Raw genomic sequence first — 14,181 nt, 5'->3', positions numbered from 1 at the left:
GCCGAGGTCCGAGCGGGCGCTGCTGGGCAAGCACACGGTGCACGCGCCCTCCGCGGGCCTGGCTGTGGCCGCACCAGCAGCAGCAGCTGCAGCCGCTACCTCCTCCTCCTCCTCCTCCTCGGCCTCCTGGGGCTCTGGACGGCCTGCTCGCTCCCCGCTCCGCACAAGGCTCCTCCCCCCCCCACCCCGGAGCCCGGCCGGCCCAGCCGCTGCTCCCGCTCGGCTGGGCTGGGGGGCCGCCACGTGCGGGGCGAGGCTGGCTGCCTCCCTCCTCCAGACGCGCCCCCCAGCCACTGCCCCCGCCCCCAGGAGGGGGCCCCTCGGCCTGCCCTGCTGCTGCTGCCCCCCCCTTGGCACCAAGGGCAGCTGGGGGGAGGCAAGCGCACCCCCCTCCCAAGTGGCTGCTCGCGAGTCGCCCCCCATTTCTGCTCCAGGAGTCATCTTGCCCCCGCCGCGCTCCCTCCCCGCCGGGGCCGCCGCCACTGCTCTGCGCGGAAGCCAGGGGGCTCCTGCTGCGGCTCGCCAGGCGGCGGCGGCGGCCAGTTGCAAACCGGGAGGGCCGCTGCAGCTGCTGCCCTGTGGAGCGCCCTGAAGCAAGCCCCGCCCACTCCCCCGCGGCGCGCGCTGCCCCTTCAAAGCCCGCCCCCCGCGCCGGCGACATCCGCCCTTCCCAAAGATGGCGCGCCGCGGAGCCGGGTGCTGACGTGTGCCGAGCGGCCCGCGCCTGCGCAGCAGTGGCAGTCCGGAGCGGCGACCGGAGCGCAGCGCGGAGGCCCGGCGGGGAGGCTGCGCGCGCCCCCCTGCGACCAGCCCCGGAGTCCGTCCCCCTCCTCCCCCCGGCCGCCATGGCCCCCCGGCGGCGGCCCCCGGAGCTCTACCGGGCGCCCTTCCCGCTCTACGCCCTGCGCGTGCACCGCGAGGCCGGCCTGGCGCTGGTGGCGGGGGGCGGCGGCGCGGCCAAGACCGGCATCGCCAACGGCCTGGTAAGCCCAGCAGCCCCGCCAGGACCACGAGCGCTCCCTCCGCGCTGCGCGCTCTACCTGACGAATGGCCAGCCTGCACTGCAGGCAGTATGGCAGCCTTTAACGCGGGCGGGAGGGCGGGAGGAGCTCCTCTGGGAAGCAGAGGCAGCTGGGAGGGACGCCCTTGTCGGCAGAGCCCCTTCCCCGGCTTGCTGGAGGGCCGCCGGGGCGCGGGGGGGCTGGCTCCTCCTGGGCAGCCCCACCACCTTTCTCCTCCTCCTCCCTCCCTCCCTCCCGCCCCCCAACAGCACTTCCTGCAGCTGGCCTGGCAAGGGGGCGGCCTGTCTGCCTCCCTGCTGCATGCCCACGACACGGAGACGCGAGCCACCATGACCATGGCCCTGGCGGGGGACGTCATTGCTGCCGGGCAGGATGCCGCCTGCCACATCCTGAGTTTCCACCTGCAGAAGCCCAGCCGCAAGGGGGGCGGCGGGGGCGATAGTGCCCCCACCCAAGCAGGTGAGGAGAGCTCCGCCAGCTGCAACTTGTCCCACAAGGAAGGGGACGAGGCTCCTGCAAAGGCCCTGGCTGGGGGGAGACTCCTGGGGGGGGGCAGCCAGCCTCTGGGGCTTGCTCAGGCAGCCCCCCAGGGCAGAAAGGCAGCGGCAGGAGGGGGTGGGTTTCCAGAAGTTGCTGGCAGCATGAATGCCCAGGAGGGTCTGGGGTGGGGTGGGGCTCTGAGCAGCTTAAGAACACAAGAACAGCCCTGCTGGATCAGGCCCAAGGAGGCCCATCTAGTCCAGCATCCTGTTTCGCACAGTGGCCCACCAGATGCCTCCGAAAGCCACAGGCAGGAGTTGAGGGCAGGCCCTCTCTCCTGCTGCTGTTACTCCCCTGCAACTGGGACTCAAGGGATCCTGCCTCTGAGGCTGGAGGTGGCCCACAGCCCTCAGACTAGTAGCCATTGATAGACCTCTCCTCCATGAAGTCATCCAAACCCCTCCTAAAGCCATCCAGGTGGTTGGCTGTCACCACATCCTGTGTTAGAGAGTTCCACAAGTGGATCACGCGTTGTGTGAAAAAGTACTTCCGTTTGTTGGTCCTAGACCTCCTGGCAATCAATTTCATGGAGTGACCCCTGGTTCTCGTGTTATGGGAGAGGGAAAAGAATCTCTCTCTGTAATTTTCTCCACACCATGCATGATTTTATAGACCTCTATCATGTCTCCCCGCAGTCGTCTTTTTTCTAAACTAAAAAGCCCCAGATGTTGTAGCCTAGCCTCATAAGAAAAGTGCTCCAGGCCTCTGATTATCTTGGTTGCCCTCTTCTGCACCTTTTCCAGTTCTACAATGTCCTTTTTAAGATGTGGTGACCAGAATTGTATGCAGTACTCCAAGTGTGGTCGCACCATCGTTTTACATAAGGGCATTATAATAGTAGCCGTTTTATTTTCAGTCCCCTTCCTAATGATCCCTAGCATGGAATTTCCTCTTCTGAAATTCAAAATGTCCGTGTTAGACATCCTTGGTGATTCTCTCCCCACATGTATGCTGAATTTGATGGCACTATGGTCACTGTTCCCCAAAGGGTCGATGACACTGACATCACGCACCAGTTCCTGGGTGCCACTCAGGATTAAGTCCAAGGTCGCCTTCTCTCTGGTTGGATCCAAGACCAACTGTTCTAGGGCACAGTCATGCAGCGTATCTAGAAATCTGACCTCTTTGTCCTGACTTGAACGTGAATTTACCCAGTCTATGTGTGGGTAGTTGAAATCACCCATAATAACAGCCCTGCCTCTCCTTGACGCCTCCCGGTTTCCTGCTGCAACTCCCAGTCACTGTCGGCATTTTGATCCGGAGGGCGATAGCACCTCCCCAGTAGCACGATTCCTTTCCGGCCTTGTATAGTCAGCCACAGGGTTTCTGCGGAGGACTCCAGTCCACTTAGGTCTTCTAGCTTGTGAGATTCTGTCCCTTCTCTAACAGACAGTGCTACTCCTCCTCCAAGGCGCCCCTCCCTGTCCTTTCTATAGAGCTTCTATAGAGCTTGTGCTGTGGGGACAGGGCACGGGGCCCAAGGGCCAGCCGAGGTGGGGCTTGCGTGGCGGCAGGGTTCCTTTGCCTTTCCCCCATCTCTGTGCAGAAGACGTTCTGTTCTGGGCGGCAGCAGCATCAAGACAGTGTGTGCGTTCAGAGTGGGGCCTTCCTGCCTCAGCCTGCTGAGTGAGATCCAGAACTAACTCTGCGGGCATCACAACCCTGCTGTGCATGCGCACACACACTCTTTAGAGGGCGCACGGGGGGGGCAGGTGTGTCCAGAGCCAGCGGGCATTCTCCTTGCACTCTCAGGTGGTGGTGGCGGCGGCGAGAGGGGCCCCCGGAGGAGGCACAAGGCCCCCACCCCCAGTGGGCCGGGCAGCAACGGCAACACGCACCGGCAGACGAGCGAGGTGACCGTGGAGACCCTCCACTGTGTCCAGACGGACACCAGCCCCGATGCCCTGCAGAAGGCCGTGTGCTTCAGCGATGACCGTACCCTCCTGGCCACAGGCGGCGTGGACGGATTCCTGCGGGTCTGGGAGGTGACTTGCAGGGTGCCATGACAACAGAGTGGGGGGGTGGAAAGGGTGCTCTTTGTGTGGGGCTGGCCCCCTGCTCCCTTCCTTCTGGACGTGGGGGGGGTTGCGGGGAGGGGGCCGGTGCTCCTCCCACGCCACTCTTTTGCTTCATCTCTCTGCAGTTTCCCAGCATGAAGAAAGCCCTGGAGTTCCAGGCCCACGACGGGGAGATTGAGGACATCGCCCTCAGCCCCGACAACAAGGTCTGCCTTGCCTTGCCTTGCCCTGGGGTGCGGAACGGCCACCCTGCTGCTGCTGCTGCCGCCCCCCCCAAACGCCGCTGCCTCTTGAGAAGGGGGCCTGCTGGATCACCCCTCCCTTGTCGTGTCCCTGCCTGAAGGGGGAACGCACGTGCCGTTCTGTCCGCAAAGCCAGAGCAAGAAAGCGGGAGCCATTGAAACACCCCCCTGCTCACCGCCACGGAGAGTGGGGCTCCTGCCCCGGCATTAACAAGAGCTCTGCTGCTTGCAAGTTGCCCATGTGTCAGGTAGAGCTCCATGATTAGCCACAGCTCTACCTGATGAATGGCCAGCCTGCAGGCAGCACAGCTGACTAATACTGGGGCCAGGTGGGTGGGATGGAAGAGAGAGGAGCAACTGGCGCCCCCGGAAGCTGAGGCAGGTGTGCCTCCTTGGACATGCCCCCCCCCCTGTTTAGGATGAGCCGCTTCTCCGTAGGGTCTCTGGCCGGGGTGGGGGGTGCCTGGCCCGCCCTGAGCCCCGCCCTCTGCCGGCTGCGCAGGTGGTGACGGTGGGGCGCGACTTCCGGTGCTGCGTGTGGCTGCGCGACCAGATGGTGACGGGGCTGCATTGGAACGAGAACCTCCCGGGCATCCCGGACAAGGCCTACCGCTATCAGGCCTGCAGGTGAGGGGGCTGGCGGGGGAGGTGGGCCAGGGGTGGCTGCGCCCCCCCCACACTTCTGACCCCCCCCCCCGCTTCGTGGCACAGGTTTGGGACGGTGGAGGACCAGGCCAAGGCCCTGCGGCTCTACACGGCGCAGATCCCCTACAAGCGGGAGCGGCGGCCCCCGCCCTGCTACGTCACCAAGTGGGACGGCCACAGCTTCCTGCCCCTGCTCACCCGGCCCTGCGGCCACGAGGTCATCTCCTGCCTCTCCGTCAGGTGGGGCAGGAGCCCTGGGGGGCGGGGGGGGGCTTGGGTCCTGCTCGCTGGCTCTGCCGGCTGCTCCCTCCCTGTGCCCCGGTCCTGGTCAGGCTGGCCGCGGAGGAGGCGCCCTTGGAAGCAGAGGGCCCTGCTGCCCAGTCAGCCTGCTTGGGACCGGGCTGCCCGTGGCCTGTGGGGTGGGAGGCAAGAGGCCGAGGAGCGGCCCGGAGGGGCTGGGGCTGGGCAGACGGGCCTGCGGTGCCAAGCGCTCACGGCCCCCCGTCTCTCTCTCTGCTGGCAGCGACACGGGCACCTTCCTGGGCCTGGGCACCGTCACGGGCTCTGTGGCCATCTTAGTGGCCTTCTCCTTGCAGGTATGTTTCTCCGCCTCCTCCCAGGGAGGCCTTGGCCACGCTCTGTAGAGAGGAGGCCCCGATGCTCCTCTGGCACTGGACTCCGGGGGCAAGGAGCAGCGGCCTCCCTTCTGTTCTGGGCGGCAGGACCAAGGCAGTGTGAGCGCAGCACGTGCCGCCGGAGTGGGGCCTTCCCGAGCCAAGCCGAGCGGGATCTAGAGCTCGCTGAGCGGACGGCAAGCGCGCCGGTGCAGGCCTGGGGGGGCCCTGGGGAGGAGAGGGACCAGGGCTCCCGTCTGCCGGGCGGGCTGGCTAGCAGGCAGGCCAGCGGAGGAGCCCCTGCTGGAGCCTCCACGGCCATCTGTCCGCCCGTCTCTCCCTCCCTCCAGAGGCTGTACTATGTGCGGGAGGCGCATGGCATCGTGGTCACAGCCGTGGCCTTCCTGCCCGAGACCCCCGAACTGCTGAAGGACAGTGAAGCGGCCCTGCTGAGCGTGGCCGTGGACAGCCGCTGCCGCCTGCACCGGATCCCCTGCCGGCGTACGTCCGGGGTGGGGCTGCAGGGCTGGCCAGGGCAGGAGAGCCCGGCCTGGGGGCGTCTGTGGCCGTGGGCCCCGGGCGGCTCCTCCCCGAGACTCAGGGCCCCTCTCCTCCCCTCCCCCCCCCACAGGGAGCTTCCCGGTCTGGCTGCTGCTGCTCCTCTGCTCTGGGCTGATTGTGGGCACGATCCTGCTGCTGCAGCTGGCCTTCCCAGGCTTCCTCTGATCCTGCCGCTTCTCCGCCGGGCTCCGGAACAGCTGGGACCTTCCGGGCGGCAAGGGGCACTTCTCTGCCGGTGTGTGGGGCCAGGGCTGCTTGGCCACGTGGGGGCTGGGCCTCGCCTGGACCGAGCTCTCCTTGCCCTGCCCCCCTCCCTTGGACTCCGCAGGCAACACATTCCTCTGCCCCGGGCGGGGGGGGGGGCAGCTCCCTCCTAGCCCCCGGACTGGATCTTGCAGCTGCAATTAAACGGGATGAAGGAACAGCCGCTCTACTCCTTGCCTGCCTCCCCCTCCCCCTGGGGGGCTGTGTGGGGTGCGCTGGTGTGGGTTACAGGCCCACACTCTGTCCTTGCTGGACTTGGGGAGGCAGAGCTCCGCTGCCTCTCCCTGCCCTCCTGCGGCCCCAGGGGGTGGGGGGTGGAAGCAGGGCTCTGGCCAAGGCCCGTCCAGGGAGCAGGTGGAAGTGAGGAGAGGCGGGCCCAGAAGCCTGCCAGTCACAGGGGGCTCCCCCCGCCCCCGCCCGCAAGATCTGCCATGGAGGGAGGCCCCTCAGAAATCCCTCTGCTCCCGGCAGAGATTGGGGCCCCCCCCCTTGGGTGCCAAATGGCCAGGAGGCAGAGCTCAGCAGGGGCCTGAGAGAGGCCTCTGGGCCACGCCGGGGGTGGGGTGGGGGGGCGGATCTCCGCCAGGGTGTGTCCTGCATGGCCTTGCGGGGGGTGGGGGGTGGCAGCCCTTGAAGCGCCTCCCCTCCCTGGAGAGATTCCCGGCTGCTGCCCTTCAGCCCCTGCCAGCTGCCACAGGGGCTGCCCGCCTGGCTTGTTGACTCCCTCCTGCTGGAGCTCACAGCCTTGCCCAGGGGTGGTGGGGCAGAGGGGAGCACCCTGGCTGCACTCACGGGCAGGGCCTGCTCCTCTGGCTCCCAGGTCGGGACGGGGAGCAAGTCCAAGCCGCAGAGGCAAGGGGAGGTTTCGGACCAGTACGGTGAGGGAGCAGCAGCGCTGTCAGCATTCGGCAGGGTGGCGCAGGCAGGCAGGGCGCCCCCCGTGGTCCCCGGGCTTCGTTCTGCTGTCCCAGTCTGCAGGGGAATGAGGCCAGCCTGTGAGCAAGCCCTGCTTGCAGTGCAGCATGGAGTGCAGGTTCAGCTGCAGGTGGGGGGGGGAGAGCCACATTCACCCACTCGGTGTTCGCATCCCACTTGTGGGGCCTGCGCCAGGGGCAGAGACTGGGCAGGGGAGATGCCCGTGTCGGGGTCCAGGCAAGGCTGCTCAGAAGCCTGGAATGGGCTTCTCTTGTGGTTGGGGGGGGAGCTCTATTCCCCCCCCCCGCTGTGTATGAATGGATCAGCTCCTTCTGTGGCAGGCAGGCAGGCATCTCTTCCCCCCTTCCTTGCTCGTCATCCAGAAGCGGCTTGTCCTCCCCCCTCCCCGTTTCCTCCCAGAGTGGCTTGACCTGCTCCTTTCCGGGGGAGCCCGGCACGCCCCCCTCCACCCCCCCGCCCGTGCTGGTGGCCACCAGCTGCGCTCCCTGGCGCTGACGAGGGAACAGCCACGTGGGGGGGTTTTGCCAAGAGGCTTGTATTCCGAGCAGCAGCCCAGCCCGGCTGCCGCGGCGCCCCACCTGCCCCTTCCGGGTGCTGCAGCCCCTCACGGGGGCAGGCAAGCGCGGGGGCCAGTGAGGCTGCCCTCCCGGCCAGGGCCTCACGCAGGAGGGGGGCGGCGGTGGGGGCTTCACTGGGCCGTGGGGGGCTGCCGCCTGCCGCCTGGGCCGCTTTGCTCCTCCTGCTGCTGCTGCTGCTGCTCCTCCCTGGCGGCAGCCACTGCAGCTGCCAGCTCCTCCTGGTGCTCGAAGACGGCGCCCACAAACTGGGCCAAGACGCGGTCCATGTAGCTTCGGTGGCGGGGCAGGAGGCCCTCCAGGAAGCCAATGTGGCCGCCCCGGGCCGTCAGCAGCAGGGCCAGGCTGGGCAGGCGCCGGGCGGCCTCCAGCGGGATGGCTGCAAGGCAAGGCAAGGCCGGGTCAGGGCGGGAGGCCGGGCCCCAGAGAGCCCCCCAACCCCCCCCAGGGAGCGGGGGGGCTCCTCACCCTGCGGAGGGGAGAAGGGGTCGTCGGAGGCGTTGAGGCAGAGCACGGGCACGCGGATGCCGGGCACCTTCCAGCAGGGGCTGGCCGCCTGGTAGTACTCCTCGCAGGACTTGTAGCCAAAGACCACCGCCGTGTAGCGCTCGTCAAACTCACGGATGCTGCGGGCCTGGCGGGGGGGGGGGGGAGAAGAACAAGCCTGAAGTGCTGCTGCTGCTGCAGCCACAAGGGGGGCTGGGGGAGGAGAGGAGAGGGGCGGTGTGTGTAGGGGGGGTACCTTCAGCACGTGGTCCACGTCCAGCTTCTCCGCAATGACCTTCCTATGCCTGGAAACGGGGAGGGGGGGAGGAGCGTCAATGGGGAGAAGGGAGGGGGTACCTGGGATCCCCGAGGAGGAAGCCATGACCCGAGCGGGGGGGGGGGTCTGTGCCCCCTCCCCATTCTTGCCCCTTCCAGCCCCACCTGCACACCTTTTGATGAGCTGGCGCAAGTTGGCGGTGAGGCGCTGGTTGAAGAGCAGCAGGTTGAGGGGCCTTTCGAGGGAGTGGGTGGTCTCAAAGGAGTCCCAGGTCACGGAGCAGGTCATGGCAGCCACCAGCTGGGCCTCTGGGCCCTTCTGGCCCAAGTAGTTCAGCACCAGGATCCTGCCAGGGCACAAGCAGAGCTGCCTTTGCTGGGCCAGGAGGAAACTCCCCCCCCCACACACACACACACACACTGGCTGCCTCATGCAAGGGGCACCTGCTCAGCTCCTGACCCACCTCACTGGCAGCGCTCAGGCGAGGCTGCATTTGCCGGGGGGGGGGGGAGCCAGCTTCACTGAAAAAGCCCCACCCCTCGCCCCATGGAGAAGCTTGCCAGCCCCACACAACACTTTCCCCGGCAGGGTCTCACGCAGCAAACCCTTGCTCCTTGCCCAAGACAGGAGCAGGAGGAGACCCCACTTGGGGGAGGGCATCGGGCCTGAAGACCCCCACAAGAGGGCTTCCCAAAGCGAGCCAGGTCAGCGGAGGAGCTCCGGCCCCTCCACAGGGGCTGGACTGCAGGATCCGGGGGCCCAGACTTGGGTGGGCTGCAGCTCCTGGGCTGGGATTCGTGGGTGCCCGTGAGCTGGCTCGGGCAGGGATCGGGGCCGCAGGGCCGGGCCACAGCTGCCCTCCGCTGGGCAGTCCTTGGCCTGGCACCGCCTTTCCACCCTGGTGGGCAGCAGCATTGCTGGGGGAGAGCCGGCGGGACTCCCAGAGGCGCTCTCCCGGGCCAGAGTCCAGGGCCGCCACAGCCCCTGGGCCCCACTCCTCAGTCTGTCCTGGGGGTGGCTGGCCTGCCACTGGGCCCAACAGCCCAGCCCGGCCTCTGCCCTAGAGACTGAAAAGGAAGCCTGGGGGGGGGGGATGTGCAGAGTGGTGTCTTGAAATGCTCCTGCTAAGGCAGATCTACACAAGTAGAGCCGCTCTGTGAGTTCAGTTGCTGTTTGTGCCCCCAAGAACCCGTGTGGTTAAAATGCTGCGTGTGTCGTGGTGTGTGCATGGGGCTCCGGATCGCGGGGGGGGGGGAAGCCCCCTCCAAAATCACCCAGGTGCACCTCTGGCTGCTACATGCAGGCTGGCACGGTGGGAAGTAAGCTTGTGAGTCACACCACAGGACTCCGGCCGAATGCTCCGAAAGGCAGACACACACCAGGCTATCCGCCTCTGCTCATCTACCCGACACAGAGGCCTATGGGACTCGGGAGCTTTTTGGAGGACAGTTCCAAGGGGAAGGTGGCGGGGGGGGCAGCTAGTGGAGTCCCTGGCCTGCTCCCAGGGAGGGGGCAGTTCCCTGTGCAAAGCTGCAGGCAGGCAGGAGCAGACTGCCCACCCCCGTCAGTGGGGCGCCTCCCCCCCACAGGATTAGGGAGGGGAGAGGATTCCTGGGGGCCCCAGAGGGGAGACACCACGGCCAGCCACTCTGCCCGCGGAGCCCGGACTGAAGCAGCTGAGCCCAGGCTGGCCACGGAGCGCCCCCCACTCCCGCCCCCAGGGGTCCTGGAGCTGGAGGGAAGGGCAGGCTCACTCCCTGGCCAGAGAGGCAGTGCCTGAGTCCGAGGGGAGGGGCTGGGGAAGGAGCCCTTGGAGAGACGGAGTCGCCAGTCGTGGGCTAGCTGGGCTCCCTCGCTGGGCAGCCCCAGTTCGAATCTGCCGTGAACTCAGCCAGGGGGACCCAAGGGAGCCCCTCCCTCTCAGCCCAGCTCCCCACTGCGAGGCGGGATCACATTCTTCCTTCCCTTCCAGGCTTGCTGCCAGGCAGCAGCAAAGCAAAGTCCTCCTCCTATTCAACTCCGGGGGGGGGGGTCCACCGTCTCCCCGACTCCTCTCCTGACCCAAAGCCCCTGCCCAGCCTGACCCTCACCCGCCCAGGGAAACGCCAACGGCCATCAGGGGTGCCTGAGGGAACCGACGCTTGATGTGGCCCACCACCAGCTCCAGGTCTTCCGTGTTGTTGGCACAGAAAGCCCTGTGGGTCTGAAAGAGGGGAGAGAAGAGCAGCAGGTGGGTGGGGAGGAGTGGGAGATCACGCCCCCCCCCCCACAGAGCAGGGCTGCCCATTGCAGGCACCGGCCGCCCCCCAGCATCCACAGGAGCGGGGTGGCACTCACCAGCAACTCTTCTCCTTTGCAGCCTCGGTTGTTGAACACAACAGCCCTGCAAGGGAGAGGGAGAGGGGAGGGGTGAGCTGCCCCCCAGCGCAGCAGCTCCCTCCACCCGGATGCTGCCCCCAGCCTCCCGCCCACCGAATCCCCTGAGAGCCACTGAATCCTTGGCTCTCCGACAGGACGGAGGTGCTCAGTCAGTGTGGCCCAAGCTGGCAAGGAAGCTCCCCCACCTGGCTCCAAGCCCCAGGCCATTTGTGGCCACACAAGAGCACCCTGCGAGGTGGGCCAGAAGGCACCTTCAGCGTGGTGGCTGGGAGAGCAACGCTCCCTCGGCGGCGGCTAGGCGGTGAGCCCTTTGGGGACAGGGAGCGCCCCTCCCCTCCCGTGCAGGACAGAAAAGTTCTTCATTGCCGCCGCCGGCACGCCCTGCAGGGCTGCCCCCTCCGGGCACAACTCACCTGTAGCCCTGCTGCTGGGTGCTGCACACCATGTGCAGGATGTAGGCGTCCTGGCTGTTGCCCGTCAGGCCGGGCAGGAAGAGGACGATGGGGCAGCCCTCTGGGTCCCGCCGGCTGGCGGCCCCGGCAGAGTCCTTGGCCCAGTCCAGCAGCAGCTGCCCTCCGTCCGCAGTCCGCAGCACCTCACTGTGGGGGGGAGGGGAGGGGGCGGGGACTGAGCGGGCGAGCGCTGGGCACAGGCTGGTGTGTGGCCTGCTGCCAAGGGGGCGGAGCCCAGCGCCCAGCGCCCCTCCAGACACGCCACACCTGGCCGCACGGGAGCCCCATGAACCGCCACCTCCTCCTCCTCCTCCTCCCTCCGGCTTCAGGCCCACCTGCAGTAGGAGACAGGCGGGCAGGACTTGAGGAAGACGCGGACGATGGTCTGGAGCCGGCCCTCAAAGCACCACAGCGTGGGGTAGAAAGTCTCACTCGTGATGGGGCAGAACTTCTCCAGGAAGGCACAGAAGGGTTGACTGGCCACCAGCAGAGGGCGCTGTGGAGGAGAGAGCGCAGGCAGGGGCACAAAGTGGCTCAGCCCCCACCAGAAAAGGCCGCTAGCCCCCTCCGCCCCCTTGCAGGCCAACATGGGACCAGATGGGCTTCCCTGCAAGGCCTCAGCCCCACCCTGTGGCACCCAAGCACCCTCAAGCGGGCACGCAGCCGGGGACACACACACACACATATATATATATACCCCACCACGGCAGGGAAGGCCACAGCCCGGCAGGGCTCTCTCTCCCGCCAGAGAGGGCCTGGCCAGCAACACAAGTCTGGAGCTCTTACACACCCCAGCCCGTGTGGGGGCCGAGGCAGGCCTGGAAGGTGCTCCACCCCAGGAACTGCCCCCCCCCCAGTTCAGGCAGGAGCCCGGGGCAGGCTAGTGAGCCAGCATGGCCCATCCCCTACCCGGCCTGCCCACAGCTAAGCTGCACCTTTGCCTTGGCGGGCGTGGCAAGCCGGGTGGTGCCTTTGATGGGCTCCCTCCCGTCGCAAGGCGACCATCTCAGCCTGCGGCCGAGCCCGGCTCCAGGCCAAAAGCTAGTCAGAGAATGGCTGCCCCCACCCCCGCCACGGGCACCCCTGCTTCAGAAGGAGCTGCAGAGTCCAGGGAGGCCTCCGGCTGGGAAAGGGCGCCTGCTGCGCTGCCAAGGCAAGCAGCAGCCGGACCGAGGGCGCCATCGCTCAGCCGGAGCCGCCTTCGCCGCCCAAAGGGAGTGACCCAAGAGAAACCAACAGGAGCGGCCAGCGGAGGCGGCGAGCAGTTTCGGCCTCTAATTGCTGCTGCTGCCGCCGCCGCCGCCTAGACACCCCCTCACAGCCCAAGCATCTGTTGGCCACGGCGGGCGGGGATTCGCCTTGGGGGGGGGAGAAGCAGCAGCCCCGCGCCCAGCAAGCCTGCCAGCCTGTGGCAAGTTGCTCCGGACACTCGCCCAGGGCGCCACGAGCGCGGCACGGGTCTCTGAAAAGAGAAGGGCCGCCGTGGGTCTCGGTCCTGCCTGGAAGGAAGCCTGCCCTCCGGAGCCCCTGCTTGGCGGAAGACAGGCACTCTGCACAACCTCAGAGACCACCCATGCCGAAGGCGGAGAGCTGGACACCAAAGGCCAAGTCCAGGGCTCACGTCCCGGTTTCCGGGGTCCTGCTGGGAAGCAGCCGGAGGCGCTTCGGGAAAGGGGGCAGTAGACGTCCTTTCCCACCCAGCCCCGCAGGGGGCGGGCGACCTGCTTCCTCGGCGTCTCCTCGTCGGCTGGGCGAGATTTGGAAGCCCCGCGCCCGCCCAGGAGGCTTCCTCCCCCCGCAGCAGCGGCAGCAGCAGCAGCAGCAGCAGCGCCAGCGCTCACCTTGGGGACGCGCGCCCAGTAGTAGGCCAGCAAAGCGGAGCTGAAGCCCAGCAACAGCGAGAGCCCCAGCATCTTCCGCCCTTCCGTCCGGGGAACCAGCTGCCACTGGCCCGGCCGCGCCGCGATGCTGCAGCAAGTAAGGCGAGCCCGGAGGACGCCTGCGCTGCCCGCCCTCCCGCCGCCATCTTGGTGGCGGGCAGTCCCTTCCGGGTGTTCCCTCCCCGCCCCTTTCCCCGCCCCGCTTCACACGTGCCGTCCAGCCAGGGAGGGAGGCGGCCCGGCGGGGTTGGGCGCCCACACGAGCTCGGGAGTTCGAGTCACTCTGTCCCTCCCGAGGGAGACTCCCGCAGCAGCAGCAGCAGCAGCAGCAGCGAAGGGCTTTCTTCCTCCTTGGTCCACGGAACGCAAGGCGCTGCTTCTCGCGCTCACTCCTGCGCTCTTGCTGGAGCCGGGGCGGCAGAGCCAGCAAGGCGAAGGCGGCGGCGGCGGCCCCGTGGAAGGAAAGGGAGGCGGCGGCGCCCCTGGGGAAAGGGGACGGGCGCACGCTCTGCTCGCCCTGGGGCTGGGGGCCGCTGTGGGGAGGACAGGAGAGGGTGCCTTCCTCTCTGAGCTTGCGCAAAGCCCCTCCCTCACATTCACCGGCAGGGAGGGAGCTCTCCACTCCTGCATCTAGAGTCTCTGCCCCGTTGCCACATTTGGCCCTGTGCCATAATGGCATTGCCATTTGGTCTGCACAACAAGCCGGAGAGGTAGGAAAGAGGGGCGCGGGCTCGACCTGAACTGCTGCCGCTGCTGCACCACCACCGCTGAGGTCTTGCAAAGCAGCAGCAGCGGCTGGTGCCCTCGCCGCCCGCCAATAAAGGCACCTAACAGGGACCGCTTCTCTGACCTTTGCGAGGGGGGCTCCCCAGCTAACCTGCTGCTTCAAGTCGACGACTGCATTTGACCCACATATCTGAGGGCAGTGGATGATGAGGGCTCCCTGAGGACGGCACAGCTCTCCTCTGCAAGAAGATACTCGGTAGTGCGCAATCCTGCGCAGCACCCAGCAGGAGGACAGCGAGCCCAGGCGCTCTGTGACTCCCGAAAGCTGCCGCCCCCAGCAGCCAAAGCGATCGCTCGCCCTTCCCTCCGGGGTAGCCGCTGGCCTTGACTCGCCACGGCGCGGGGGGCGGGGGCCTGGGCATCGGGCCAGGGGCGGCTTGGGCGCAGGGCGGGTCCCGAGGCGACTAGCAGCGGCGCCTGCCTCCCTCCGCCACGTGGCCCCGACCGAGGATTGCGGCCGGCGGGCGGGCGGGCCGGACACCATCCGGCAGCAGCGCCGAAGGA

General features: G+C 67.5%; 2 protein-coding genes across 5 annotated transcripts; one reads left to right on the top strand and one right to left on the bottom strand.

Moving 5' to 3' along the window:
* The first annotated feature begins 665 nt into the window (after positions 1 to 665).
* PREB (prolactin regulatory element binding) lies at positions 666 to 6,066 on the top strand. Of its 2 annotated transcripts, XM_053250886.1 has the most exons (9): positions 672 to 983; positions 1,271 to 1,481; positions 3,315 to 3,547; positions 3,706 to 3,786; positions 4,325 to 4,449; positions 4,534 to 4,707; positions 4,991 to 5,063; positions 5,432 to 5,582; positions 5,713 to 6,066. In XM_053250886.1, exons 1-9 carry the CDS (start codon positions 846 to 848, stop codon positions 5,805 to 5,807), a joined length of 1,281 nt encoding a protein of 426 aa, XP_053106861.1. In that variant the 5' UTR covers positions 672 to 845; the 3' UTR covers positions 5,808 to 6,066. The 2 variants fall into 2 exon arrangements, 1 of the variants encoding a protein (XP_053106861.1); XR_008307335.1 differs by lacking the exon at positions 4,991 to 5,063 and having other exon boundaries at positions 666 to 983.
* Positions 6,067 to 7,357: 1,291 nt separating this feature from the next.
* ABHD1 (abhydrolase domain containing 1) lies at positions 7,358 to 14,161 on the bottom strand. Of its 3 annotated transcripts, none has more exons than XM_053250856.1 (9): positions 13,769 to 14,161; positions 11,347 to 11,507; positions 10,973 to 11,158; positions 10,518 to 10,563; positions 10,271 to 10,383; positions 8,353 to 8,526; positions 8,160 to 8,208; positions 7,886 to 8,051; positions 7,358 to 7,796 (listed from the first exon to the last, which is right to left on the bottom strand). In XM_053250856.1, the coding sequence occupies exons 1-9, from the start codon at positions 14,159 to 14,161 to the stop codon at positions 7,531 to 7,533; spliced, it is 1,554 nt and encodes a 517-aa protein (XP_053106831.1). In that variant the 3' UTR covers positions 7,358 to 7,530. The 3 variants fall into 3 exon arrangements, with proteins under 3 accessions (XP_053106831.1, XP_053106847.1, XP_053106838.1); XM_053250872.1 differs by lacking the exon at positions 13,769 to 14,161 and adding an exon at positions 12,853 to 13,056; XM_053250863.1 differs by lacking the exon at positions 8,160 to 8,208 and having other exon boundaries at positions 7,602 to 7,796.
* Between the last annotated feature and the right edge of the window lie 20 nt (positions 14,162 to 14,181).

Source organism: Hemicordylus capensis, chromosome 1 (assembly GCF_027244095.1).
Source record: "Hemicordylus capensis ecotype Gifberg chromosome 1, rHemCap1.1.pri, whole genome shotgun sequence".
NCBI classification, from domain to species: domain Eukaryota; kingdom Metazoa; phylum Chordata; class Lepidosauria; order Squamata; family Cordylidae; genus Hemicordylus; species Hemicordylus capensis.
The sequence above is the reverse complement of the archived record's forward strand: the minus strand, read 5'-3'. Positions and strand labels throughout refer to the sequence as shown.